The sequence below is a fragment of the Anomaloglossus baeobatrachus genome, chromosome 8, assembly GCF_048569485.1.
Source record: "Anomaloglossus baeobatrachus isolate aAnoBae1 chromosome 8, aAnoBae1.hap1, whole genome shotgun sequence".
NCBI classification, from domain to species: domain Eukaryota; kingdom Metazoa; phylum Chordata; class Amphibia; order Anura; family Aromobatidae; genus Anomaloglossus; species Anomaloglossus baeobatrachus.
In genome coordinates, this window is record NC_134360.1 from 218,990,302 (window position 1) to 219,017,930 (window position 27,629).

Consider the following 27,629-nt stretch of genomic DNA (forward strand, 5'->3'; position numbering starts at 1 on the left):
AAAAAAAAAAACCAAGGAGAAAATTGTAGAAAAAATACCCTGACTATAAATAGCCCCTTCTGACACCGCTCCGATCACTCCTGACACAGGACACTCTCCTGATAGAGATGAGTAGTCACTCGGCAGCCCCTTCTCACATTGCTCCGATCACTCCCGGCACAGGACACTCTCCTGATCAAGCTGAAAGTGGAGCTTCCAGGACAGACACGGACCCCTCACAATCTGCATTTAAGCAGAATAGTATCTTCTATAAATATATTTTTTTATTTTAAACATATTTATATAGATATTTATTTCCTGCTGGACATCCCCTTTAAAAACTCCACCTTAAGCAGCATCTCCCTGTAAAGTGCTCCTTCCAGTCACAGGTTTCCTAACAGCATGTGAGACTATGCGCAATATCCAGCGCCCCCTGGTGGCCCGACATCTCACATATCAGGACATTATGGAGCCGCTATTCTGCAATTATCCTATAATCTATATGGAGAAAAGTATTGTACACGCGTCATAATCAGTGAATTCAGATTTCTCCTTCAGCCCCATTGCAGAGTCCAGACCTCTTCTAGTAACATCAGGTAACACTGTGCCCGCTGGGGGCTTCAGGGCCGAGCAGTTGCAGCCATACATCACCAAGCACAATGCCGAGCCGTACATCCCCAAGCACAATGCCAAGCCGTACACCACCAGGCACAATGCCGAGCCGTACATCCCCAAGCACAATGCCGAGCCGTACATCACCAAGCACAATGCCGAGCCGTACATCCCCAAGCACAATGCCGAGTCGTACATCCCCAAGCACAATGCCGAGCCGTACATCCCCAAGCACAATGCCGAGCCGTACATCCCCAAGCACAATGCCGAGCCGTACATCACCAAGCACAATGCCGAGCCGTACATCACCAAGCACAATGCCGAGCCGTACATCACCAAGCACAATGCCGAGCCGTACATCCCCAAGCACAATGCCGAGCCGTACATCACCAGGCACAATGCTGAGCCGTACATCACCAGGCACAATGCTGAGCCGTACATCACCAGGCACAATGCTGAGCCGTACATCACCAGGCACAATGCTGAGCCGTACATCCCCAAGCACAATGCCGAGCCGTACACCACCAGGCACAATGCCGAGCCGTACATCCCCAAGCACAATGCCGAGCCGTACACCACCAGGCACAATGCCGAGCCGTACATCCCCAAGCACAATGCCGAGCCGTACATCCCCAAGCACAATGCTGAGCCATACATCACCAAGCACAATGCCGAGCCGTACATCACCAAGCACAATGCCGAGCCGTACATCACCAAGCACAATGCCGTGCCGTACATCCCCAAGCACAATGCCGAGCCGTACATCCCCAAGCACAATGCCGAGCCGTACATCCCCAAGCACAATGTCGAGCCGTACATCACCAAGCACAATGCCGAGCCGTACATCCCCAAGCACAATGCCGAGCCGTACATCCCCAAGCACAATGCCGAGCCATACATCACCAAGCACAATGCTGAGCCATACATCACCAAGCACAATGCTGAGCCGTACATCACCAACACAATGCTGAGCCGTACATCACCAAGCACAATGCTGAGCTGTACATCACCAAGCACAATGCCGAGCATCAGATGGAGCAATGTAAAACCTCCACCACTGGACTTAGAGGAGACATTTTCTAACCACAGATCGCACTTCTCTATCCGCGTCTGATGGAGGAGTCTGGGTTTGGTGATTACCCCCTGATTGCATTGTGGCCGCTGTACAGATGGTAAAGGAGGAAGATACTCTGGGCTGTTATCAGGGCTCAGACCCTACAGCATAAGACATTGTGTAGCTTCAGCTTTGTGGGAACAGTTTGGGGACCGGCCTTCTCTGTCCCCCACGGCTGTGCCCAGTGCACAAAGTCCATACAGACATGGAGGGGGAAGAATATGACGCTGCACAGAGCTTGGACCCCAACTCCATCCTATAATCGAGATCGTGAGCCCCTTCGCCCCAACATCAGGGTCTGACCCCACACATGACGGGGCAAAAATTTCCACAGATGCCTCCACAACCCAAAGAAGAGCAGAGCTATTATATCTGCAGAGGAGCGCCTATTAATGTCTATGGATGTAGATGAGGAAAGAGAAGCCCCCGGAGATGGATGTGGGGGGCACATACTTCTCTCCATATTAACATCTATGGATGTAGATGAGGACAGAGAGGCCCTCGGAGGTGGATGGGGGGTGGGGGCACATACTTTTCTCCATATTAACGCCTATGGATGTAGATGGGGACAGAGAAGCCCCCGGAGGTAGATGGGGGGGGGGGCACATTATTTTCTCCATATTAATGTCTATGGATGTAGATGAGGACAGAGAGGCCCCCAAAGGTGGATGTGGGGGGGGGGGGGCACATACTTTTCTCCATATTAATGTCTACGGATGTAGATGAGGACAGAGAGGCCCCTGGAGGTGGATGTGGGGGGGGGGGGCACATACTTTTCACCATATTAATGTCTACGGATGTAGATGAGGACAGAGAGGTCCCCGGAGGTGAATGTGGGGGGGCACATGCTTTTCTCCATATTAATGCCTATGGATGTAGATGGGGACGGAGAAGCCCCCGGAGGTAGATGGGGGGGGGCACATTATTTTCTCCATATTAATGTCTATGGATGTAGATGAGGACAGAGAGGCCCCCAAAGGTGGATGTGGGGGGGGGCACATACTTTTCTCCATATTAATGTCTACGGATGTAGATGAGGACAGAGAGGCCCCCGGAGGTGAATGTGGGGGGGGGGGGGGCACATACTTTTTTCTCAATATTAATGCTTGTGGATGTAGATGGGGACAGAGAAGCCCCCGGAGGTGGATGTGGGGGGGGGGGCACATACTTTTCTCCATATAGTGAATGTTCTTATATTATTGCTCTGGAGAAATCTCTACAAATGCCTCCAGTGATTGTCACTCAGATATCAGACGTATCTGCAGCTTCAGGCCCAGTCTGAGGTCTAATTTGTAGGCGTCATCCACAGGGGCCGCCTTGCTTTACACTGCAGGTGAGAACACGTCACATTTTGCGCTTCATATAATGTTGCCCAGAAAATACTGGGGACAGGGAAGCGACAACCGACAACAGCAGGGACGTACAAGTGATTGTCAGCGTTTAAGCGCATTGTACCATTACAATCCTTATTAGCAGCCAGTATAACTCTGCCCCCTGTGGACAGGAATGGGAATCACAAGTCAACGCCCAACCTGCCCCCTGATATAATTACTATACGAGGATTTACAGGGTCTCCTGGGGCGGCAGCAATAAGACGGGCCCCGATTGTGTAACCGGCAACATGGAGAGTGAGAGGCACTTATAATAATTGTGGGGGGTGACGGGGGCCCCGTAAAGGGTGATGGGGCCGCATTCCGCTCCCCATTCACATATACACTTCCACATACCGGATTATTCACCTTACTCCGACCACTAGGGGGCGCTGGGCTTGTGTTCACATTTGCCCTTGGATCCTTTATAAATCCGTACGGGTCATTATTACACGTTAATCTCGGGGTAATCCCAATCGCGGTCTGCCAGGATGTCGCGTCACCTTTCGGGGGGGCAATTCTGTACAGATAAAGGCAATTATCCATGCAGGGTCCTCATAGGATCACAAAACACAATAAATCTTCTTAAAGGAGCGGAGATCAGCGGTGTCGGTCCCCGCGTCCTCCCCCGCTCGTGCATCCTCGTGGATGGTTCATATTTTGGGGTCCCATTGCAGCCACATGACAGCCCACGTCTCACGGGGAGCCGCTCTTGAGGTGCTGCGTCTGCAGCGCCTTCACGTGGTATTCGTAGATTTTCAGCGCTGGGCCCAGCTTTAGTGAGAGTCCGGTTAAAACGTCGTTTCTGGTCATCAGCAGCAGAGACTTACCATCGATTTCCTGATTTAAAAAAAAAGAAAAAAAGAAAAGAAAAACAAAACAATAAAAAAAAGAAAAAGAAGAAAATGAGACAGTGTTGGTACAATGTAACAAGTCACCGCAGGATCCGGACCACGAGCCGCGTTCACTGCTCACAGTCAGACGTGGGACGAGAGCGCCACCTGCAGGTCAGGATCCCAGACAACACGTCACTGAGTGTAATACAGTAAGTGAGGATCCGTCACAGCGGGGTTTCCCTATATTGTCTCCTACCTGATCTTTAAATGCTGTTGCTTGTTCTTCGAATCCGGCTGCTTTAAAGTAATTAACGACATCATCGATTGCCCAGTTCGCCGGATCCGGGGGTCTCCCGTTCTCTATGGAGCTGGAAAACATGAGAACATGAGACCCCAATAACACAACACTGGTCAGTAATATAAAGGGGTGCTCTCAATAGAAAATAATACAATTCCAATAATCCAACACATCCACAAGCACAGTGATGACTACAAGGGCTGAGGCTGGAGACAATGCCGGATCCTCCTCCAGGTCGGAACAATCACGGTGACACCTCTGTCTTATTTTCTTATTATTATTTATTAATTATTATTATATTATTTATTATTAATTATTATTGTCTTATTTTTATTCTGTCTTATTTTCTTATTATTATTTATTAATTATTATATTTATTATTTATTATTATTGTCTTATTTTTATTCTGTCTTATTTTCTTATTATTATTTATTAATTATTATATTTATTATTATTGTCTTATTTTTATTCTGTCTTATTTTCTTATTATTTAATTATTATATTTATTTATTATTATTGTCTTATTTTTATTCTGTCTTATTTTCTTATTATTTATTAATTATTATAATGATATTTATTATTTATTATTATCTTATTTTTATTCTGTCTTATTTTCTTCTTATTATATATTAATTATATTTATTATTTATTTATTATTTATTATTATTGTCTTATTTTTATTCTGTCTTATTTTCTTATTATTTAATTATTACTATTATATTTATTATTTATCTATTATTTATTATTATTGCCTTATTTTTATTCTCTTATTTTCTTATTATTATTTATTAATTATTATTATATTTATTATTTATTTATTATTATCTTATTTTTATTCTGTTTTATTTTCTTTTTCTGCTTTGAAATTTTTCAGATTTTTTTTTTATATTATTATTATTCTGGTTTGTGTCTTTATTATTTGAGACCCGGAATGTTTTTTTTTTTTTTTATTTCTTCCAGCGATGGAACGGTGCGAGGGATTGTTTATTGTGTGTGGAGATTCTTTTATTTCATTTAACACCATTTTGTGGACATTAAACTTTGTTTTTTGCTGCATTTTTTTTTGTTTTTTGATGGAGGTGCGATGAGTAAAAAAAAACAAAAAACAAAAAAAAAACCCCCAAAACCCAACAATTCCGGGTTTTCCATTTTCATTCTCTCCGCAGTGTTTTGTGGGATAATTTTACCTTTTGATGGATTGGACTTTGCCGGATGCAGCGATACAGAATATGCTTTGGGGATTTTTGAAATTATTTTGGAACTTAGAAAAATGTGTAAAATCTTAAAGCGCCTCCTTTTCTTTCTAACATTTTACAACCTCTTTTTTTTTTTTTTCTTCTTCTTTTATAATTGTAGGATTTTTTTTTTAGCTCTCCTAGGACCCTCGGTCCTGTGAACGTTGTTGTTTGTCCTAAAGACGGCGATATTTCAAAACTGCAGGATAAATGGAAAATAAAAACCTTCCGTGGGAGCACAAAGATGGCGGATATTAAAGGCCCCACTTACTTTTATCAGAAAAAAAGGGATCAGATCTGCTGAAATCCCTACTGTCCGGCCCTACAAACGCTTAGGTATCGCTGATCGGATGCGGATGGGGTGAGCGCCATCCGAACTCGTTTTTATAAACTTCACCCAATGATGTGGCGCACAGTGACCAGAGCCGAGCAGAATTTACCTTTTGGAGTCCGTGGAACCGTTCTCTTTGCTCTCCATAGTCTCCGTGTCCTGAGAAAGTGCGGCCACTTCTTTTATTTCTATAACTGTTCAAAAACATAAATCACAAGATTAACGAGATGATTGATGCGATGTGTGGGACGTATGACCACCAGGATCTCATATCGGGGACGTATGACCACCAGGATCTCATATCGGGGACGTATGACCACCAGGATCTCATATCGGGGACGTATGAACACCAGGATCTCATATCGGGGACGTATGACCACCAGGATCTCATATCGGGGACGTATGACCACCAGGATCTCATATCGGGGACGTATGAACACCAGGATCTCATATCGGGGACGTATGACCACCAGGATCTCATATCGGGGACGTATGACCACCAGGATCTCATATCGGGGACATATGACCACCAGGATCTCATATCGGGGACGTATGACCACCAGGATCTCATATCGGGGACGTATGACCACCAGGATCTCATATCGGGGGATATATGACCACCAGAATGTAATATATGATTGATCATATCGCCAAGATCAGCGGCCGATGTGGGTAGCATCATATGTACTAGTAGTTGTGCTCTGTTTTCAGCCGTGAAATCCCTGCCCATACATGAGGCAACACCACAAATCACCAGCCTTATAAAATCACTGACGGTGTGAACAGGTAATCAATTGCGCAAGAGACACAAAAAAAATTACCAGCAAAATGTCCCCAGAAACAACAGTAACAACACAGTGACCCTAAAGAACGATACGTACAGTCAAATGGACAAAGGTGCAAGATTTAAACAAGGTTGTATGACGCACCCTAGAAGAAGCCGGATACGAGGCGAAACCCTGAGTTATGATCCCGTTTTAAAATTGATACCTAATGCTCTAGTTATACGTTTTTGAATACCTGATCATTTGAGGCTGGGATGTGCTGCCTCTTTCCTCCCTATACACAATGTTGCCAGCCCAGAGTAACCGTGAAGAAATACAACATGTACATCCCTGATCTTTAATATTAGTAAAGAGTTTTCCAAAATATAGGAGTGGAAGAAAATAAAATGGTAGTGACTGAGAATAGGAGACAGTGCCTGGCAGTGAGGGTCCGGTATGGAACTGCCCCCCTCATTAACCATAACATCTGCCGGGAGGCGCCAGAGTTGGTAACTTGATTGTTTATTTTTTCGGAACAGGACGCATCAAATTTATTTTAATGACGGGAAAAACGTTGCTATTTTGTCTGAATGTCCTGGAATTTCTGGATGGTTGGAACGCTGGGCGTCACAGGGGACGCTCTCCGAGATCTCACCACTGAGGACGTGCGCAGGGAGGTCCCCCCAATGGTGGCTGCAGACAATCACAACTGTGAGGACGAGTGAGAGAGAAAACCAGAGGACGAGCGAGAGAAAACCAGAGGACGAACGAGAGAGAGAAAATCAAAGGACGAGCGAGAGAGAGAAAACCAGAGGACGAACGAGAGAGAGAAAACCAGAGGACGAGTGAGAGAGAGAAAACCAGAGGAAGAGCGAGAGAGAGAAAACCAGAGGACGAGCGAGAGAGAGAAAACCAGAGGACAAGCGAGAGAGAGAAAACCAGAGGACAAGCGAGAGAGAGAAAATCAGAGGACGAGCGAGAGAGGGAAAACCAGAGGAAGAGCGAGAGAGAGAAAACCAGAGGAAGAGCGAGAGAGAGAAAACCAGAGGAAGAGCGAGAGAGAGAAAACCAGAGGACGAGCGAGAGAGAGAAAACCAGAGGACAAGCGAGAGAGAGAAAACCAGAGGACAAGCGAGAGAGAGAAAACCAGAGGACGAGAGTGAGAGAAAACAGAGGATGAGTGTGAGAGAGAAAACAGAAGATGAGTGTGAAAAAAATCAGAGGATGAGTGTGAGAGAAAAGTAGGACGAGTGCGAGAGAGAAAACCAGAGGACGAGTGTGAGAGAGAAAACCAGAGGACGAGCGAGAGAGAGAAAACCAAAGGACGAGCGAGAGAGAAAACCAGAGGACGAACGTGAGAGAAAACAGAGGACGAGTGAGAAAACCAGAGGAAGAGCGAGAGAGAGAAAACCAGAGGACGAGCGAGAGAGAGAAAACCAGAGGACGAGCGAGAGAGAGAAAACCAGAGGACAAGCAAGAGAGAGAAAACCAGAGGACGAGAGTGAGAGAAAACAGAGGATGAGTGTGAGAGAGAAAACAGAGGATGAGTGTGAAAAAAATCAGAGGATGAGTGTGAGAGAAAAGTAGGACGAGTGCGAGAGAGAAAACCAGAGGACGAGTGTGAGAGAGAAAACCAGAGGACGAGCAAGCGAGAAAACCAGAGGATGAACGTGAGAGAAAACAGAGGACGAGTGTGATAAAACCAGAGGATGAGTGTGAGAGAAAACCAGAGGACGGGAGTGAGAGAGAAAACCAGAGGACGAGCGAGAGAGAAAACCAGAGGACGAGCATGAGAGAGAAAACCAGAGGACGAGCGTGAAAGAGAAAACCAGAGGACGAGCGAGAGAGAGAAAACTAGAGGACGAGCATAAGAGAGAAAACCAGAGGACGAGCATGAGAAAGAAAACCAGAGGACGAGCGAGAGAGAGAAAACCAGAGGACGAGCATGAGAGAGAAAACAGAGGACGAGCGTAAGAGAGAACACCAGAGGACGAAGAGGACGAGCGAGAGCGAAAACCAGAGGACGAACGAGAGAGAGAAAACCAGAGGACGAGAGTGAGAGAAAACAGAGGATGAGTGTGAAAAAAATCAGAGGATGAGTGTGAGAGAAAACCAGGACGAGTGTGAGAGAGAAAACCAGAGGATGAGCGAGAGAGAAAACCAGAGGACGAGCGAGAGAGAAAACCAGAGGACGAACGTGAGAGAAAACAGAGGACGAGTGAGAAAACCAGAGGACGAGCGTGAGAGAGAAAACCAGAGGACGAGCGAGAGAGAGAAAACCAGAGGACGAGCGAGAGAGAGAAAACCAGAGGACGAGCGAGAGAAAACCAGAGGACGAGCGAGAGAGAGAAAACAGAGGATGAGTGTGAGAGAGAAAACCAGAGGACGAGCAAGAGAGAGAAAACCAGAGGACGAGCGAGAGAGAGAAAACCAGAGGACGAGCGAGAGAAAACCAGAGGACGAGTGAGAGAGAGAAAACCAGAGGAAGAGCGAGAGAGGGAAAACCAGAGGAAGAGCGAGAGAGAGAAAACCAGAGGACGAGCGAGAGAGAGAAAACCAGAGGACGAGCGAGAGAGAGAAAACCAGAGGACGAGCGAGAGAGAGAAAACCAGAGGACGAGCGAGAGAGAGAAAACCAGAGGACGAGCGAGAGAGAGAAAACCAGAGGACGAGCGAGAGAGAGAAAACCAGAGGACGAGCGAGAGAGAGAAAACCAGAGGACGAGCGAGAGAGAGAAAACCAGAGGACGAGCGTGAGAGAGAAAACCAGAGGACGAGCGAGAGAAAACCAGAGGACGAGCGAGAGAGAGAAAACAGAGGACGAGCGAGAGAGAGAAAACCAGAGGACGAGCGAGAGAGAGAAAACCAGAGGACGAGCGAGAGAGAGAAAACCAGAGGACGAGCGAGAGAGAGAAAACCAGAGGACGAGCGAGAGAGAGAAAACCAGAGGACGAGCGAGAGAGAGAAAACCAGAGGACGAGCGAGAGAGAGAAAACCAGAGGACGAGCGTGAGAGAGAAAACCAGAGGACGAGCGTGAGAGAGAAAACCAGAGGACGAGCGAGAGAGAGAAAACAGAGGATGAGTGTGAGAGAGAAAACCAGAGGACGAGCGAGAGAGAGAAAACCAGAGGACGAGCGAGAGAAAACCAGAGGACGAGCGAGAGAGAGAAAACAGAGGACGAGCGAGAGAGAGAAAACCAGAGGACGAGCGAGAGAGAGAAAACCAGAGGACGAGCGAGAGAGAGAAAACCAGAGGACGAGCGAGAGAGAGAAAACCAGAGGACGAGCGAGAGAAAACCAGAGGACGAGCGAGAGAGAGAAAACCAGAGGACGAGCGAGAGAGAGAAAACCAGAGGACGAGCGAGAGAGAGAAAACCAGAGGACGAGCGAGAGAGAGAAAACCAGAGGACGAGCGAGAGAGAGAAAACCAGAGGACGAGCGAGAGAGAGAAAACCAGAGGACGAGCGTGAGAGAGAAAACCAGAGGACGAGCGTGAGAGAGAAAACCAGAGGACGAGCGAGAGAGAGAAAACAGAGGATGAGTGTGAGAGAGAAAACCAGAGGACGAGCGAGAGAGAGAAAACCAGAGGACGAGCGAGAGAAAACCAGAGGACGAGCGAGAGAGAGAAAACAGAGGACGAGCGAGAGAGAGAAAACCAGAGGACGAGCGAGAGAGAGAAAACCAGAGGACGAGCGAGAGAGAGAAAACCAGAGGACGAGCGAGAGAGAGAAAACCAGAGGACGAGCGAGAGAAAACCAGAGGACGAGCGAGAGAGAGAAAACAGAGGTTGAGTGTGAGAAAAGCGAGGACACCGGCGGCGGCTCCTGGTGACACAGCTGATGTCGCGATCTGCCAGGAGGTCACAATAATTAGGCGAAATAGAAGATTGCAAACGTCATGTCACGATAGATGACAGAGATATATAATAGAGCGATAGACAGTGGATGGATCCATAGGATGATGCGGCTGTGTGCACCGGCCGTGTCTCCGCTGCTGTTCCGGTGCAGTGTGTGAGGGCAGGGTCTCCGGCCCCCCAGCGCCCCCTGCAGAGGAGTCCGCACTCACCCCTCTTCATTGCTCTCAGCCTCGGTTTCCTCTCTTACACGCACAGTCCAAATAGGAGCAGCTATCCGACCAATCAGAAGCTGCCGCAGCCGAGAGCATGCTGGGAGCTGTAGTTTTATTTTCGCTCATTGCAGAGGAATTGTGCTGATTCTGTAGGAATGTCTGTGAATGACTGTAAGAGATCTGCGCTTCACCTGTGACACATGACAGCTGGGATCTAGTACACAGCCCCAAGATAGAATAGAGGGGATCCAGTACACAGCCCCAGTATAGACTGAGAGATCCAGTACACAGCCCCAGTATAGACTGATAGAGATCCAGTACACAGCCCCAGTTTAGACTGACAGAGATCCAGTACACAACACCAGTATAGGAGGGATCAAGTACACAGCCCCAGTATAGAATAGGAGGGATCCACTACACAACCACAGCATAGTAGGGATCCAGTACACAGTCGCAGTATAGAATAGGAGAGATCCATTACACAACCACAGCATAGTAGGGATCCATTACACAGCCCCAGTATAGAATAGAAGGGATCCTTTACACAGCTACAGTATAGAATAGCTGGGATCCACTACACAGCCCCAGTATAGGAGAGATCCAGTACATGGCACCAGTATAGAATAGGAGGGATCTAGTACACAACCCCAGTATAGGAGGGATCTACTAAACAACTCCAGGATAGAATAGGAGGGGTCCAGTACACGGCCCCAGTATAGAATTGGAGGAATCCAGTACACAGCCCCAGTATAGAATTGGAGAGATCCAGTACACAGCCCCAGTATAGAATTGGAGGAATCCAGTACACAGCCCCAGTATAGAATTGGAGAGATCCAGTACACAGCCCCAGTATAGAATTGGAGGGATCCAGTACACAACCCCAGTATAGAATTGGAGGGATCCAGTACACAGCCCCAGTATAGAATTAGAGGGATCCAGTACACAGCCCCAGTATAGAATTGGAGGGATCCAGTACACAGCCCCAGTATAGAATTGGAGGGATCCAGTACACAGCCCCAGTATAGAATTGGAGGGATCCAGTACATGGCCCCAGAATAGGAGGGGTCCAGTACACGGTCCAGTATAGAACAGGAGGGATCCAGTACATGGCCCCAGTATAGGAGGGATTCGCTACACAACCCCAGTATAGGAGGGACCCACTACATAACTCCAGTATAGGAGGGATCCAGTATAGAATAGTTGGGATCCACTACACAGCCCCAGTATAGGAGAGATCCAGTACATGACCTCAGTATTGGAGGAATCCAGTACACCACTCCAATATAGAATAGCTGGGATCAACTACACAGCCCCAGCATACAATAGAAGGTATCCAGTACACGTCCCCAGTATAGAATTGGAGGGATCCACTAGAACCCCTCCAAAAATATTCCCCATAATCCCATAATCCCACACCAGGTTATGATAAGGGGTGAACACCCAGAAACACGGTAACCAATGCGGCCTCCGTCTACCCCCTGTTTTCAGATGCTTTTCATGGATCTTCTATAGGAGTGAGGGTTTATAGTGCTTTATTGTATTTTTTTCTGCTTGTGGATTTTCAGCTCCGTGCACACACACGTGAGGCCGGCGTCTTCTCTTTTTTTCTGGAGACAGAGGATCACACAAACTTCGTAACAAATCTTTATTGAAAACTTCGGCTTTTACTTCCTCTTGATAGCAAAGGAAATCATCGTCTCGGCTCTCTGCCCGGACCCCCGCAGGATAAGGACCTGTACGTACTGCACATGGGTAGAAAGCTGTCAATCAGTGGGTGGTCGGGGTTTTACACAGCTTAGCATTCAGAGCTCTGCTACATTTGCAGCAGATAAAACAGTGTATCAAAATGTGAGTAAGCAGCTCAGTAAGTGACACATCGCTGGAATCAGGGTCTCTTCTCCTACATTATGCCGCTCTCAGATGGGGGAGTGTTGTGAATGTCATCTGAGAGGGTGATGGTTTGGAGCTCCCTCTGGTGGTCAGGACTGGAGGTGTAGCGGACTGTGATTCAACAGGTGTGGGAGTTAATTGGGAGTTTAGGAAGCCCAATTGCAGATCAGCCTGGGCTATATTGCAGAGCAGTGTCTGCTGGCTGGGGCCGGTGATAGATGTTCATTCCTCAGTCTCTGAATTGGCTTGGAGTTTGTCCTTCCATTTATCCTGTGCCTGAACCATTCCAGATAAGTTGCAAGTTCTTTGCTTTATTGCCTGATTCACACCTAAGGGTGTTTGTATTCTTGCAGGAGAGGAATTGTCTTTCTGTTTTGATGAGCATGGGGGTTCCCCCTCTGCAAGTCCCATTGCAAGGAAAGGGAGATTCTCCCTGTTATACTTGATTATTTGCACTTTTGTATTTTTTGCATTTTTTGGTATTTTGTTTCTCCCATTATTTACAAGAGTACTTGATATAGTGGGGGAGAGATCGTGTGGTCTCAGGTTTTTTTTATATATATATATATATATATATATATATATATATATATATATATATATATATATATATATATATATATATACACAAATAAGAAAAGCCGCGGAGACACCATCACGTGTTTCTCAACGCTGCCAGGAAACTAGCCAGGTCTTTCACCGGGAAGGAACAACCACGGGAAGGGCAGTCTCCAGTCAAGGAGACCACCTATACCAAACATGGTATCCATCCACAGACAGCCGTTTCGGGGTATTTGCCCCTCATCAGTGTGGAGTAGGAATCTGGCTAGTGGGGGCAATGCCTAGTAAAGACTACTTAAGCAAGCATTGTTGACCTTAGGGAGTGAAAGACCTGGCTAGTTTCCTGGCAGCGTTGAGAAACACGTGATGGTGTCTCCGCGGCTTTTCTTATTTGCATACTTCCCAGGGGGCATTGCTCTAGAATCACTGCGTTGAGAAACACGTGATGGTGTCTCCGCAGTGGATATGTTGATCTCCCTAAGGTCAACAATGCTTGCTTAAGTAGTCTTTACTAGGCATTGCCCCCACTAGCCAGATTCCTACTCCACACTGATGAGGGGCAAATACCCCGAAACGGCTGTCTGTGGATGGATACCATGTTTGGTATAGGTGGTCTCCTTGACTGGAGACTGCCCTTCCCGTGGTTGTTCCTTCCCGGTGAAAGACCTGGCTAGTTTCCTGGCAGCGTTGAGAAACACGTGATGGTGTCTCTGCAGCTTTTCTTATTTGCATACTTCCCAGGGGGCATTGCTCTAGAATCACTGCGTTGAGAAACACGTGATGGTGTCTCCGCAGTGGATATGTTGATCTCCCTAAGGTCAACAATGCTTGCCTATATATATATATATATTATATATATATATTATATATATATATATATTATATATATATATATATATCTCTATCTCAGGAGATTGGTATTTTTCCACAGGGTTTTGTACTGACCGAAATCAGTTTTCTGTCCTGTTCTATCTAGGAAGTCGGGCCTCGCCTTTACTAATCTATATTTTCTGTGTATTGTGTTGTCTTACATCACCATTGGCTTTATATGTTGGGGGCTTGCTATTCCTTTGGGGACTTCTCTGAGGCAATATAGGTTTCCTAATTTCTGAGAGGCATAATAAGTTTCTCCGGCTGTGACGAGGCATCTAGGTGTGTTTAGGAACGCTCCACGGCTACTTCTAGTGTCGTCCGATAGATAGGGGATTGCTGTCAGCTCAGGTTCCAACTACTCTTGTGTTTTTCTGCCGATAGGATTTTGTGTGATCGTCTACGGTGACCAGATCATAACAGGGGAGCAAAATCCTGGTGACAGATTCCCTTTACAGATCGAGTCACACTCCATCCTTACCCTCAGCTTGAAGCCGGTGTGGTTATAAGCGGTGCCGGAGCGTGCGTCCTCAGTCCCGGAGCTCGTGGAGACAATGGTGCTGCGGCAAGAAGATCAGCGACAATTACGGACGGTCAGTGAAGTTGTATGGTGAGATGCGACCTCAAAATAATGCAGAAAAATCTGAGCTGTAAAATGGGGAGAGCAAGCTGCATAATGGCACAGAAGGTTTTGGATGCACGCGCAGCGCAAGGAAGCACCCCAATGTCACTAACGGGGACAGCTTTACCCGTGGGACTGCTGTCTACAACTCTGACATTAATAAGAAATAGCGCGGCTCTGGCTCCTCGTATCCTCTCACGGCAGTGCTCTGTATTCCGCAAAGAGATTGCATCTCATCAGAGCGCAGATCAGGGGTTTTATCCTGTTTTCCTGGATGTCCATTTTCTCATAAAAAAGAATTTGGTGGCGGCGTTTTTTTAAGTCCCTGTAACAGGTCATGGGCTTGTAAGGAGAGAATATATGGAGAATGGATATGATAAGTCACCAGTGCGAGTCCGGAGTCTCCTCAGTCACCGGACACGCCGGATACACCGCACAGACACAGAATTCTCCTTAAAGGGAACCAAAGATCAGGATTTTCATGTATAAGGTGCAGCCAGTGCAGTACTGGCACTATCAGGCACAGTGTGTACATACCATTAGTGGGCAGCTCGGGTGTTTGGGCTGTGAAATCCATGGTTATGAAGTTTGAAAATTCATCCACTTTTTGATTGACGTGTGCACCTCTCTAGATAATATGCGGGCGGGTTATGCATATAATTCCCGCCGCCTGTTCCTCTCTCTCTCTGGCTGTATGCAAATTTCTAATCTCCAGTTACACGGCGTCGGAGTTGGCGCCGGCGCCATGTTTTTGAAGCCCGCATACAGTGTTTGGTGTCTGAGAGGGCGGCGCATGCGCCCTCGCTTCTTCAGATCTCGTTGTGACCGCGCGCGCTCCCGTGGTCACAACAGGACTGGAGCACAGCTGATCTTACCGATTAGCTGCAGCAGACTTCTGCTAAGATATCATCTGCTGCAGCTAATTGGTAAGATCAGCTGTTCTCCAGTCCTGTTGTGACACCGCGCACGCTCCCGTGGTCACAACGAGATATGAAGAAGCGAGGGCGCATGCGCCGCCCTCTCAGACACAAAACACTGTATGCGAGCTTCAAAAACATGGCGCCGGCGATGAGCGCTATGCGCAGGCGCCAACTCCGACGCCGTGTAACTGAAGAGAGAAATTTGCATACAGCCAGAGAGAAGGAGGAAGAGGCGGCGGGAGGATAGGAGTCATGTGCATAACCCGCCCGGATATTATCTGGAGCAGTACACACGTCAATCAAAAAGTGGATGAATTTTCAAACTTTATAAACCTTGATTTCACAGCCTAAACATCCGAGCCCCCCACTAATGGTATGTACACACTGTGCCTGATAGTGCCAGTACTGCACTGGCTGCACCTTATATACCGAAATCCTGATGTTTGGTTCCCTGTAAGTGAATGGAGCTGAACCCCCACAAAAAGTAATTCACAAGTTGTGTTTTATCATCCGCTTGGGGCAGTAATGCCGCTGTTTTCCGTTCCGTTTCTTTTCTCCCTGCAGCTGTCAGCACTAACTTATCAATATCAATCTGCTGTTTGTTGCATTTCATTTTTTTAAAATTTTTTTTTTTGGGTTGTTTTCAGAAATAATAGAAATGTTGCAATTTTGCACTTAGAAACAAAGCTAGTATTCTGCATGCAATATTTTTCAGGATTCCCATAGAAGTGACGCACAGTTCTGCAGTGATACTAATCGCACAGAGGGCAGGAGCGCGAAGAAAATCCACTTGCCCTGAACTGCTAAATGCAGCTGATTTTCAGCAAACAAAAAAAAAAAATGCAAAATTTACATTGCTTATAACCTAAAGGGGTTCTCCGGCTCTACAGAATTGATGGTCAATCCATGAAACAGACTATAAATATAATCGAACAGGCGGGCGACCCTGGCACCCCCACAATCAGGAGGCCATGGTGCATCGCATTCCTTTATTGGTTCCCAGGTACAGCGCCCTGCAGGCAGTGGTGGCTGCGTCTGGTATTACAGCTTGCATCAGTCTAGTACTACCCCAGTTTGCTTATCCACCCTCGGAGCACAGTTCTGCTGGCATCAACCCAAACCCCGCACCGCCCCATATAGATAATCACTCCTACTCTGCACTAAGCAGATGGTGATGAGAAAGTCTAAGAATTCAGAGATCTGAAGCCGGGGCCGCTCCAGGTAGAATGTTAATCAGCCTCTGGACTAAGGGGTACTTTGCACGCTGCGACATCGCTAGCCGATGATAGCGATGCCGAGCGCGATAGTCCCCGCCCCCGTCGCAGCAGCGATATCTTGTGATAGCTGCTGTAGCGAACATTATCGCTACGGCAGCTTCACACGCACTTACCTGCCCTGCGACCCGCCTCCTTCCTAAGGGGGCGGGTCGTGCGGCGTCACAGCGACGTCACATGGCAGGTGGCCAATAGAAGCGGAGGGGCGGTGATAAACGGGACGTGAACATCCCGCCCACCTCCTTCCTTCCGCATAGCCGGTGGAGGCAGGTAAGGAGATGTTCCTCGCTCCTGCGGCTTCATACACAGCGATGTGTGCTGCCGCAGGAACGAGGACCATCGTACCTGTTGCTTTAGCCAAATTATGAAAATGACCGACACTACACAGATCACCGATTTACGACGCTTTTGCGATCGTTTATCGGCGCATCTAGGCTTTACGCGTTGCAACGTCGTTACTGGTGCCGGATGTGCGTCACTTTCGATAAAGTACCCCTGAAAGGTGCTTTACACGCTGCGACATTGCTAGCAATCTCGTTAGCGATGTGACACTGCCGAGATCGCACATGTGACCGGCGCTATAAAAACGACCGATGTCGCACTGTGTAAAGCACCCTTAAATGGTTTGTGCACCTCCATCACCCAGTTACGTTGCCATTTGTGGAAAGGTTGATGTAAAACTGTCTGAGATATTTGAAGTTCTCGGGTTCAGTTTTGGAATCGGCCATTTCTTAATGGTTTTAACTTCCAGAATTCAAATCTGACAATGAGAATTCCTAGTTGTCCTTTGTTTGTGATATTTAAGTGTTTTCCTTTCTCTGCTACATATAATTAATGCATAAAAGTTTCAGTATTTTGAGACATTATTATTTTTGCAAATATAAAGATGCAGAATATTTTGTTATGACAATTTCCTGATACTGAGCAACAATTCAAATCACTAGAACCTGTGTAAACACTATGGCAATTTATAAAGTTACAGAATTTGCTCCTTAGTCAGGGACGACTCTTTTCCGCTTGTCTCTTGTCTTCCTGCATCAGATCATTTCTAAGGGGTACTTTACACGCTGCGACATCGCTAGCGATTACTAGCGATGTCGAGCGCGATAGTACTCGCCCCCGTCGTACATGTGATATCTTGTGCTTGCTGCCGTAGTGAACATTATCGCTACGGCAGCTTCACACGCACATACCTGGTCAGCGACGTCGCTGTGACCGCCGAACAATCCCTCCTTCAAAGGGGAGGTGCGTTCGGCGTCACCGCGACATCACTAAACGGCCAGCCAATAGAAGCGGAGGGGTGGAGATAAGTGGGACATAACATCCCGCCCACCTTCTCCCTTCTGCATTGCTGCTGGACGCAGGTAAGGAGAGGTTTGTCGTTCCTGCGGCTTCACACACGGCGATGTGTGGAGCTGCAGGAACGACAAACAACATCGTATTAGCAGCTGGAGCGACATTATGTAAATGAACGACGTGACACAGAGCAGCGATTTGTCACTTTAGCGCTTGTTCATCGTCGCAGGTAGGGTTTACACGTTGCGATGTCGCTACCGGCGCCGGATCTGCGTCACTAACGACGCGACCCCGACAATATATCGGCCGCGATGTCGCAACATGTAAAGCCCACATAACAATTGTCCAGCATTATCTTCAGCGTTGACGGATCCATTTTCCTTGATATCTTACCTCTGTAGCCGCAATATTTTGGTGAAATCTCTCACCATACTCGTCGCAGCCAAGATCCTGATTGGTTTGGAGATTTTCCACCCGCTCTTTATAGTTATCTGCTCTTGAGTTGCCCCTGACGTGAACGCTCCCCTGCAATCTTTTCCCTGCAACAAACGGAGAATCTCCTCATCTTGAAGTTGAAGAATCTGAGCTCCAGTAGACTCCATCCCCATCCTTTATCTTTGCTTCACTCATCCGTGGAACATTATCAGTGAGATACGTGAATACTTTTGCATTTTTATCCATTATCTTTACAAAGTTCTTCATTAGGGCCAACCCGATGTGCAATGAAGTTAACACAATCTTGTGTGGGTCACAAGTGCTGATGCCGGACATTGTTACTCTATGGCTGAATGTCGGAGCGGCCGGTCTCTTATCGTAGGGATATTCTCTTAAACGACTTTCCTAGTCACACAGTATCACCAGGACTTTGTGTATCCACCCTGGAGACCAAGGAAGAAGGCGAAGTCACCACCGAGAGGCCACAAATGTTGGTCATAGTTCAGGCCCCTCCGCAGCGGTTTCATGTGGTCGTAAGTTTCCTTTACGTGGACTGTAACCAACTGGAATTGAGGGCAGCACTCGCTATTATGCAGCAAGACGGTGTCTAGGCTTGTTTTGGATGAATTGATGAAGAGCCTCCATTCCTCTGGATTATGACTCCTCTTCAGCGCTTCCATTAAACTGTTGATGTTGTTGCCATAATATCGTCCTCCATGAAGAAGTATTGGACAGGATCTTTATCTTGGCTGCAGAACAAAGAAATGCAACCATCGCTGGCGAGGAGCTTCCACTGCTGTATCCGGTCCGGAACCTATGGCGTCTGCAGTCACAGATCACTGGACTTTCAGAAGTCATAGACTTCCCATGCAACCACTGGGTAAGTTGTGATGCCAGTCTATACCAGCGGATATGTGGGGCCAATTCTGCTCCTGCTCTCCGATCCTGCAGATTAGATACAGGTTGTTGCTTTCTTCATCATCGTAGGCAAGATTCGCCTTTCTGACATCAAAGTGACTTCTCTGCATATGTAGAAAAAACCCATCCGTTTTATAATGCAAGAACGAGGCAGATATGAAAAAAACAGAAACCAGTAACTATGCTAAGAAATCCTACAACTGTAGACCTTACACAGTGAGCGTTTATTAGAGCAGGGGATTCTTTTTGGGAGAAGATATTTTTAGTTTACACAAGAATAACTTTAAAGACTGTTGCAGTGACCCCTCAGATATCTCTTCTATCGCTGCTTCCGGGGCTCTATTGGATCTCAGAAGCGGAGTCTTCTGTGGTTTTGTCTCACAGCTGCTCGTTCAGTGATACCGAGACATTGGTTAACAACAGCGGTACAGAGTCTGCAGAAATGGCAACTGGAGTTTACTCATATGTAGGATCTATTAGCGGAAGCGTTGGGGGAGAACTCAACATTTGTATGGGTTTAGCAGCCTTGGAAAATGTTTAGGGAGTCTTCTGCCTTCCATGACATTTTCAGGTCATAGGATATTTTGCTAGTCCGTGGACTTATCGGCCCCAGTGTGAACACCCATATTGCGGCAGCTATAGGCATAGAAGTGGTGTCTAGGTATAGTAAAGTAGCCATGTGCTATGCAATGAAACCACCTATAGCGCCACCTGGTGGAAAACAACGGAGTTAGCATTTTTATATCAAACGGAATGAGATAGAGAAAAAAAGTGAATTACAAAGTTGTAGGGCATCATTAATTCAATACGAATTGACACCTTGCATACAGAAATGCTATGATTAGAACGTGTAAAACTCACAAGGCTGCGGACGTGAAGTGATACCTCATGGAGACATTCCTACAAGTCATTGGGTATGTTGGCTGTGTGGAGTGGCCTCCACGCTCACCTGACCTGACCCCATTGCACTTCTTTCTGTGAGGTCACATCAAACAGCAGGTGTATGCGACTCCTCCTCCAACATTGCAGGACCTACGACCACGTATCACAGATGCTTGTGCAAACGTGTCACATACCATATTGCACAACGTGCAGCAAGATACAGTATGCAGTCCAGATGTGCATTGCAGCTGACAGGGGCCACTTTGAGCATCAGTTAAATGAGCGCCATTATGCGTGACCAGCATTTAATGTTTTTTTTTGGGGGGGGGGGGGGGAAATCATGGGTTTCATATCATAGCATTTCTGTATGCAAGGTATCGATTCGTATTGAATTGATGATGCCCTACAACATTGTAATTCACTTTTTTTTCTCCATCTCGTTCCGTTTTTGAGATAAAAATGCTAACTCCTTTGTTTTCCACCAGGTGGCGCTATAGGTGGTTTCCTTGCGTAGAGCATGGCTACTTTACTATAACCTAGACACCACTTCTATGCCTATAGCTGCCGCCGTTCTCAAGTTAATGGCAGTGTACAGGATATGGGTGGACACACTGTATGTTCCCTTTTCATACCCCTCCTCCATCCTTCCCAACCCCTCCCTTTTTTTGGGGAGGGGTTCTCTTTATCAACTGTAGCAAAATAAAACGTAACAATGGTGTTGATAAAGTTGAGATGGAATCCATTTATCTATTTGCTCCCTTCAGCATAATGCTAGCTGGTAACACTGGACAACTAATCAATAAGAAACAAAGATGTAGAAAACTGCTCGGTACTGAATGGACTAATGAACGCAATTCTAGGCCGGGGTATGTCCAAGCCCTGCGTGGCCAGATGATTATTCAAAATCAACACTTCCATGTAACTGTTTTCACCTCTAATAAAGAAAGATCCCACATAAGAGCAGGTGAGGTCTCTGTCATTAGGATGAAGCTATCAGAGCAGAGTTGGTGATGACAGAATAGTGAAGGCTCAATAGACTAAATAGAGGATGTCATAGACTTGCTGCTAACAATGCAATAATGATGAGGAAATAATAAAGAGGCAATTTTTCTATAAACCGGCATGAAAGGAGCCATGAGAAATTACAATCTCCTCTGGCTATAGAAAATTAAGGCCAATCAGCAAAATTAAGCCTCATATTTAGTTTCAGTAGCACAAGATTAGTTGTGTTCAGCTGTTTTAGTTTCTAAACCAATTGTGCTGTAGAGCAGTGTAACAGCGAAGCAGTGGGGGGCGCCAGAGATTGCATGTACACAGTGACAAAGGCCACTGCGATTAGGGGCGCTGCAGCAGATGTTTGGGGACAAAGGCTGTTGCGATTCGGGGCGCTGCAGCAGATGGTTGGCGACAAAGGCCGCTGCGATTTGGGGCGCTGCAGCAGATGGTTGGCAATAAAGGCCGCTGCGATTTGGGGGCGCTGCAGCAGATGGTTGGCAATAAAGGCCGCTGCGATTTGGGGCGCTGCAGCAGATGGTTGGCGACAAAGGCCGCTGCGATTAGGGGCGCTGAAGCAGATGGTCAGCGACAAAGGCCACTGCGATTAGGGGCGCTGCAGCAGATGGTTGGTGACAAAGGCCGCTGCGATTAGGGGCGCTGAAGCAGATGATTGGCGAGAGAGGCCGCTGCAGCAGATGTTTGGCGACAAAGGCCGCTGCGATTTGGGGCGCTGCAGCAGATGGTTGGCGACAAAGGCCGCTGCGATTTGGGGCGCTGCAACAGACATCACATTATTCCACTTTTCCTAACTTTACCATCTGGCCCAAAATGTCGACTTCTTCCAGCCACAGCATCTGCGGACGTTTCGCTTCTCACCATCACTATCTGAACCCATTGTAGGATGTAATTTTGCGAGTGCCCCTATATGTAATTTAAATATATATTTTTTAAATTTGTATTTATTTATCTAGCGCCAACATATTCCGCAGCGCTTTACAACTCAGAGTGGACATGTACAGACAATAGGAGACAATACAAAATAACATTCAGATACCAGGAGCAGTGAGGGCCCTGCTCGTAAGCTACAGTCTATGAGGAAATAGGGGAGTCACAAAAGGTGAATGGGGGGGGGAAGCTTGTCATATATGGTCCAGCCATCAGTATAATAGGGGATTCAAAACCAGCTGCGTAGACCGGTCACCAGCCAGAATTCCTACGTACAGAGTGTAAAAGAGGAAGGAACCAGAAGATACAGGGAACAAGTAAATTTTATGAAGGGCAGAAAGGGACTAGATTAGACTAGGGAGATGATAGGCCGGTCTAAAGAAATGCGGTTTTAGGGCCCGCTTAAAAAGGTGTGGATGTAGGAATTAAATCGAATTGTTCTTGGTAGAGTGTTCCGGGGCATTGGTGCAGCTTGTGAGAAATCTTGAAGAAGGGAGTGGGAGGTTCGAATTATTGAGAATGTCAGTCTTCGGTCATTAGCAGAACAGAGGGCACGGGTAGGTTGATAGACAGATGATGGAGGAGATGTAGGACAGTGCAGAACTATGGAGAGGACAGGTGATGAGATGTAGGGTGGTGCAGAACTGCAGAGCGCTCTGTGGGTGAGCGTGAGGAGTTTATATTGTACTCTGTAATGGATAGGCAACCAGTGCAATGACTGGCACAGAGCAGAGGCATCAGTGGAGCGGTTGGAGAGGAAGATGATCCTAGCTGCGTCATTCAGAATGGATTGGAGAGGGGAGACCGATCAGTCGATAGTTGCAGTAATCCAGAAGAGTAAGAAAAGGCTGAATTTTAGAGATGTTTTTGAGGTGGAGGTGATATGAGCAAGCGAGTGAACGAATGTGGGGAGCGAAGGAGAGATCGGAGCCACATATAACCACAAGACAGCGGGCGTGCTGCTGGGGCATAATGGTGGAACCACACACAGAAATGGTAATATTCGGTTTTGGAAGGTTGGGAGAGGGAGGAAACAGGAGGAGTTCAGTTTTTGACAGGTTCAGTTTTAGATAGAGGGAGGACATGACGTAATCCTTATAAAGTAGCAATACCACACATGCCCCTGATAAAGCAACAGTGCCCCTTACACAGGTCAAGGCACCAGGTAGAAGGGGGCAGTTTTCACTCTTATATTTATTCCCTCTGCTCCAGCGTTCTGTTTTTTTTTTTTATTCCACCAGACGGTTCCAGCAATCTTTGGTGCTTTGTACTTGTTGGTAATATTTATGGTGTTTACAAAAGGCGCAGAGCTGACAATCTAATAATGCAGAGCAGCTCAAATACACCCAGCTTGGAAGGACCTTGAAAATGAACATTCGATGCTCGACAGCATTCTGGACCCAAAAGACAAAGCGGTAAATTAAAAAGAAACAACCTCCAATACTCGGAGCAGCAGAATAACAGGAGCATAGACACCGGGCACCTCTGACATGGCGACAGTCCTCTTTAACAAGTAATCACCCCCGTTGTAATATCGCCCCAACTGTCCCATAAATAGTAATTTCTCCTGAGTGGCCCCCTAACAAGTAAATACGTCAATGGCTGAGAGTGGCGCATACCTGGGGAGCCTCGTGCCCCCCCATAATGTAATGGTTCCCAGGAGCAAAATCCCCCATAATAATGGTTAGGCTCATGCTCCGGGAGCGGTGCTGAAATCAGAGCCCTCAGGGGCCACAAATCAAGAGGCATTATTGTTAGTGACAGCCAGGGGTCATTGTTACTTTGTATGGGACAATAGTATAAAGGGGCAGGAATATATCAAACAGTAGCAGTCACCCAGACAAACGTGCCCTTTACGCATTATAGTAAAAGCAGGATCCCCTGGAGGCCCGGCCTCACGCACCTGTAATACGGACAGTGCACTTTATTTTTTTAAGGAGATTTTTGTTTTTATAATTTTCTCCATTCGGTCTTGTTCCAACTGTTCCTTATCTCACTGGATTTTATCCTGGTGCATAAATAAGATTAATTGAAATAAACAGAGGGAACAATGAGAAAAGAGCAAAGACGGCACACGCACATCGCCCTCTTCATTTACTATGGGTCTGACAGCTGGCCGGGCGCTATACTCCCCCCTCTGCCAGGACCACTCACTCCGGATGGGGCGAGCACTGTTTTCAGGATTGGTGGGCTCTCAGATCCCTAGGGAGAAGTCATATATTGTGGATTGGGGGAATATCCCTTTAAAATGGATTTAAGGTGAAGGATCAGCACTCGCGATTTTTTATTTGATGCGGTTTATTCTAGGGGTCCAAAAAGTTGTCAAATATGACGCATTTTAGCTATAGCGCATAACAGACTATTTTGAGAAAGGCTCTATAACCAAAATATGATATAAAAAAAAACAACTTTTGGCCACATGGAATAAAGAGCATCAAATAGAATCATGTGAGTGTCGATCCTTCGCTTTATTATTATATTTGGGAAAGCCATTATAAGATACCAGCAACACAGATTTATTAGGAGCACCTGCCTGGACTTCACTGAACTTTAAAATGGATCAGTTACCAGATTTCTGAATATGAACTTTGTTTTTTTTACATTTATCATCAACCTGATGAGATTGGTGTGCTTAGTTAGAAAATCCTCATTAGATTGAGTTCATGATCTTGACATTACCCTTGTTCCTGCCAGATCAGATCTGACGTTGCTTTGATTAGACCAGAGCTTCTGACATCTTCATCCTTGTGGAACTGGTGAATTTAGATAGTTTCATAAATACATTTTCCAAAGTTTAGAAATATTCGCACTTTTAAAATGTAGAACCGGTAACGAGTGGTCATCATCCGATCTCCGATGGACATTTATTCAGTGTAAAAGGCTTAAAAGTGACAGTAATTATTGTTTACCTTCAAGGAAATATACAAAACCAACTCTGTATTAAACCCCCATCAGTGACCTCATTTATAAAGCTGTGCCCCTCAAAGTCAAAACTGGATTCAGCCTGGGGCCTTTATGTGCCCAAATCTGGTGACAGATCAGCTAAAGAGGTTGTCGGACGTTGAAATTATTTTTTTTTTTTTTCATGCATAGCTGGCTGCTCCGGAGGTCTGAGATGCAGCAGAGGCAACGTCTGCTCCGGAGGACTGAAATGCAGCAGAGGTGCCGTCTGCTCCGAAGGTCTAAGAAGCAGCAGCAGAGGCGTGATCTACTCCATAAGTTTGAGAAGCAGCAGCAGAGGCGTGATCTACTCCATACGTCTGAGGAGAAACAGCAAAGGCGTGATCTACTCCATAAGTCTAAAGCAGCAGCAGAGGCATGATCTACTCCATAAGTCTGAAGCAGCAGCAGAGGCGTGATCTACTCCATAAGTCTGAGAAGCAGCAGCAGAGGCGTTATCTACTCCATAAGTCTGAGAAGCAGCAGCAGAGGCGAGGTCTGCGCCGGAGGGCTGTGATGCTGCAGAGGCGAGGTCTGCTCCGAAGGGCTGAGATGCTGCAGAGGCGAGGTCTGCTCCGGAGGGCTGAGATGCTGCAGAGGCGAGGTCTGCTCCGGAGGGCTGAGAGGCTGCAGAGGCGAGGTCTGCTCCAGAGGGCTGAGAGGCTGCAGAGGCGAGGTCTGCTCCAGAGGGCTGAGAGGCTGCAGAGGCGAGGTCTGCTCCAGAGGGCTGAGAGGCTGCAGAGGCGAGGTCTGCTCCGGCGGGCTGAGATGCTGCAGAGGCGAGGTCTGCTCCGGAGGGCTGAGATGCTGCAGAGGCGAGGTCTGCTCCGGAGGGCTGAGATGCTGCAGAGGCGAGGTCTGCTCCGGAGGTCTGAGATGCAGAAGAGGCGAGGTCTATTCCATTGCTACAGAATGACAAGGGATGAGGCACTCACCTGGTCCCCTGATCGCTGCTGCCTGCTACCGACGTCCACTTCTGGATGGAGCAGACATGTCTGCTGGAGCGGCCTGCGCTGGATGCACGGAGGTGACCATATCTACATTTATGGCCTTAAACCCATCCAAACCTATGAAGTATCAATGTCAGACAACCCCCTTTGAGTAAGTGCTGAGCTCGGAGTCTGCCGGGATCTGTGGATTGTATGATGCTCCTTACACAGATGTTGGCAGCGGTGTACAGCCATCATCCCCCATGGTAAGTCTTAATAATGCAATGGTGACCAGTAACATCGGGGAATCTCCAGCAATTCCTCCAGGCTTTTTGAAGGTCTCCATATAACCCAAATAAAATACAAAACATTTTTTTTCATACAAAGAATTTTTCGATTTATTGTGACGTATATATAGATTTTGTTACATAAAATTTGCTACAGCAAAGTATCTGAAACTTTTTTTTTTTTCCCCTTGCACATAAATGTAAGAGCGGAGAAAGACTGCGACGCTCCTCGGCCGTCTTGTAACAACTCTGTGCAAACAAAAAAAAAAAAAAAAAACACGCTCGCCAACCTAAAGACGTACACTCTGTGCCGACGTGTACATCTCAGGTAATAAAAGCTCATCATGAAGTGTACCTGACCCCTGCCTGGAGCCATCCTGACCCCTCGCAACTGGTGATACTGGTCCCCGGACAATAGTCACCATCAGACCAGCGGCCGGACTCCCAACAGGCAAAAGATACACTCGAGACCTGCGGCCTGTGTGTACTCGGGGAACTACAAGCCCCGACACAACCCGATGCTGTCAGGACATGCTGGGACTTGTGGTTCACCAAAGGCAGGAGGAGCCACAGGCTGCCAACTCTGGACATATTAAAACGGAAGCAACGCCGGTGAATGTGTCTCTCCCGGCATCGAAACAAATACAACAGACGGAGATACGTACAAATATCTCCAGAATAGAAACACTTCATCCTCGTTGTGCATGGAGATGTATCGGAGAAGGAGGCGAGTTTATTGGAGACGGTGTGCTGTTGTAAGACCGGTCACTGAGAGATATATTTATAATATATATATACTTATATATAATGTAGACGTGTACAAACAAGAAATTTATATGGACAAGCAAAAACAAAAAAAACAAAAAAAAAAACAACAAAAAAAACCATAAAGTGGTGGGAAACATGGGAACGCTTCATCTGGTGGGAGGCAAAGTCCGACCTGTACAGCCGCCGTCAACCAGTGCGAATCCTGGCGGGGCTCGTCCGAGGTACAAGAAACAACCAAGGAAATAAAAAGGTAAAAAATAAAATCTTCACACACTGCGGCAGGGACGAGCATGCGCCTCCTCGGGAACACGAGCATGTGTTGCTGACAGCACTTTACCCTCAATTTACTAATATAGTATACCAAAATAAAATGTGGCAGCAACATCTAATGGGGGAAGTATAGACGGGCGGCGGAACGGGGCTGAAATACTGAACACTTTTATCCCTGACTGCTATTGGCGCATAATTATCAGTCATTTGTTTACGTGTAC

At 46.9% G+C, this 27,629-nt stretch overlaps 1 protein-coding gene across 1 annotated transcript; it reads right to left on the reverse strand.

The window, feature by feature from the left end:
* Window positions 1-903: 903 nt before the first annotated feature.
* SAMD13 (sterile alpha motif domain containing 13) lies at window positions 904-10,655 on the reverse strand. The gene is made up of 4 exons (XM_075320221.1): window positions 10,603-10,655; window positions 5,885-5,969; window positions 4,168-4,279; window positions 904-3,915 (listed from the first exon to the last, which is right to left on the reverse strand). The coding sequence occupies exons 1-4, from the start codon at window positions 10,610-10,612 to the stop codon at window positions 3,772-3,774; spliced, it is 351 nt and encodes a 116-aa protein (XP_075176336.1). The 5' UTR covers window positions 10,613-10,655; the 3' UTR covers window positions 904-3,771.
* Window positions 10,656-27,629: the final 16,974 nt, after the last annotated feature.

Excerpts from the sequence above, each read along its gene's own strand:
- SAMD13 (XM_075320221.1), bottom strand. Across the intron at positions 4,280-5,884 it reads GGTTCCACGGACTCCAAAAG|CTCCATAGAGAACGGGAGAC; the intron begins GTAAATTCTGCT and ends CATGTTTTCCAG. Across the intron at positions 3,916-4,167 it reads CAACAGCATTTAAAGATCAG|GAAATCGATGGTAAGTCTCT; the intron begins GTAGGAGACAAT and ends TTTTTAAATCAG.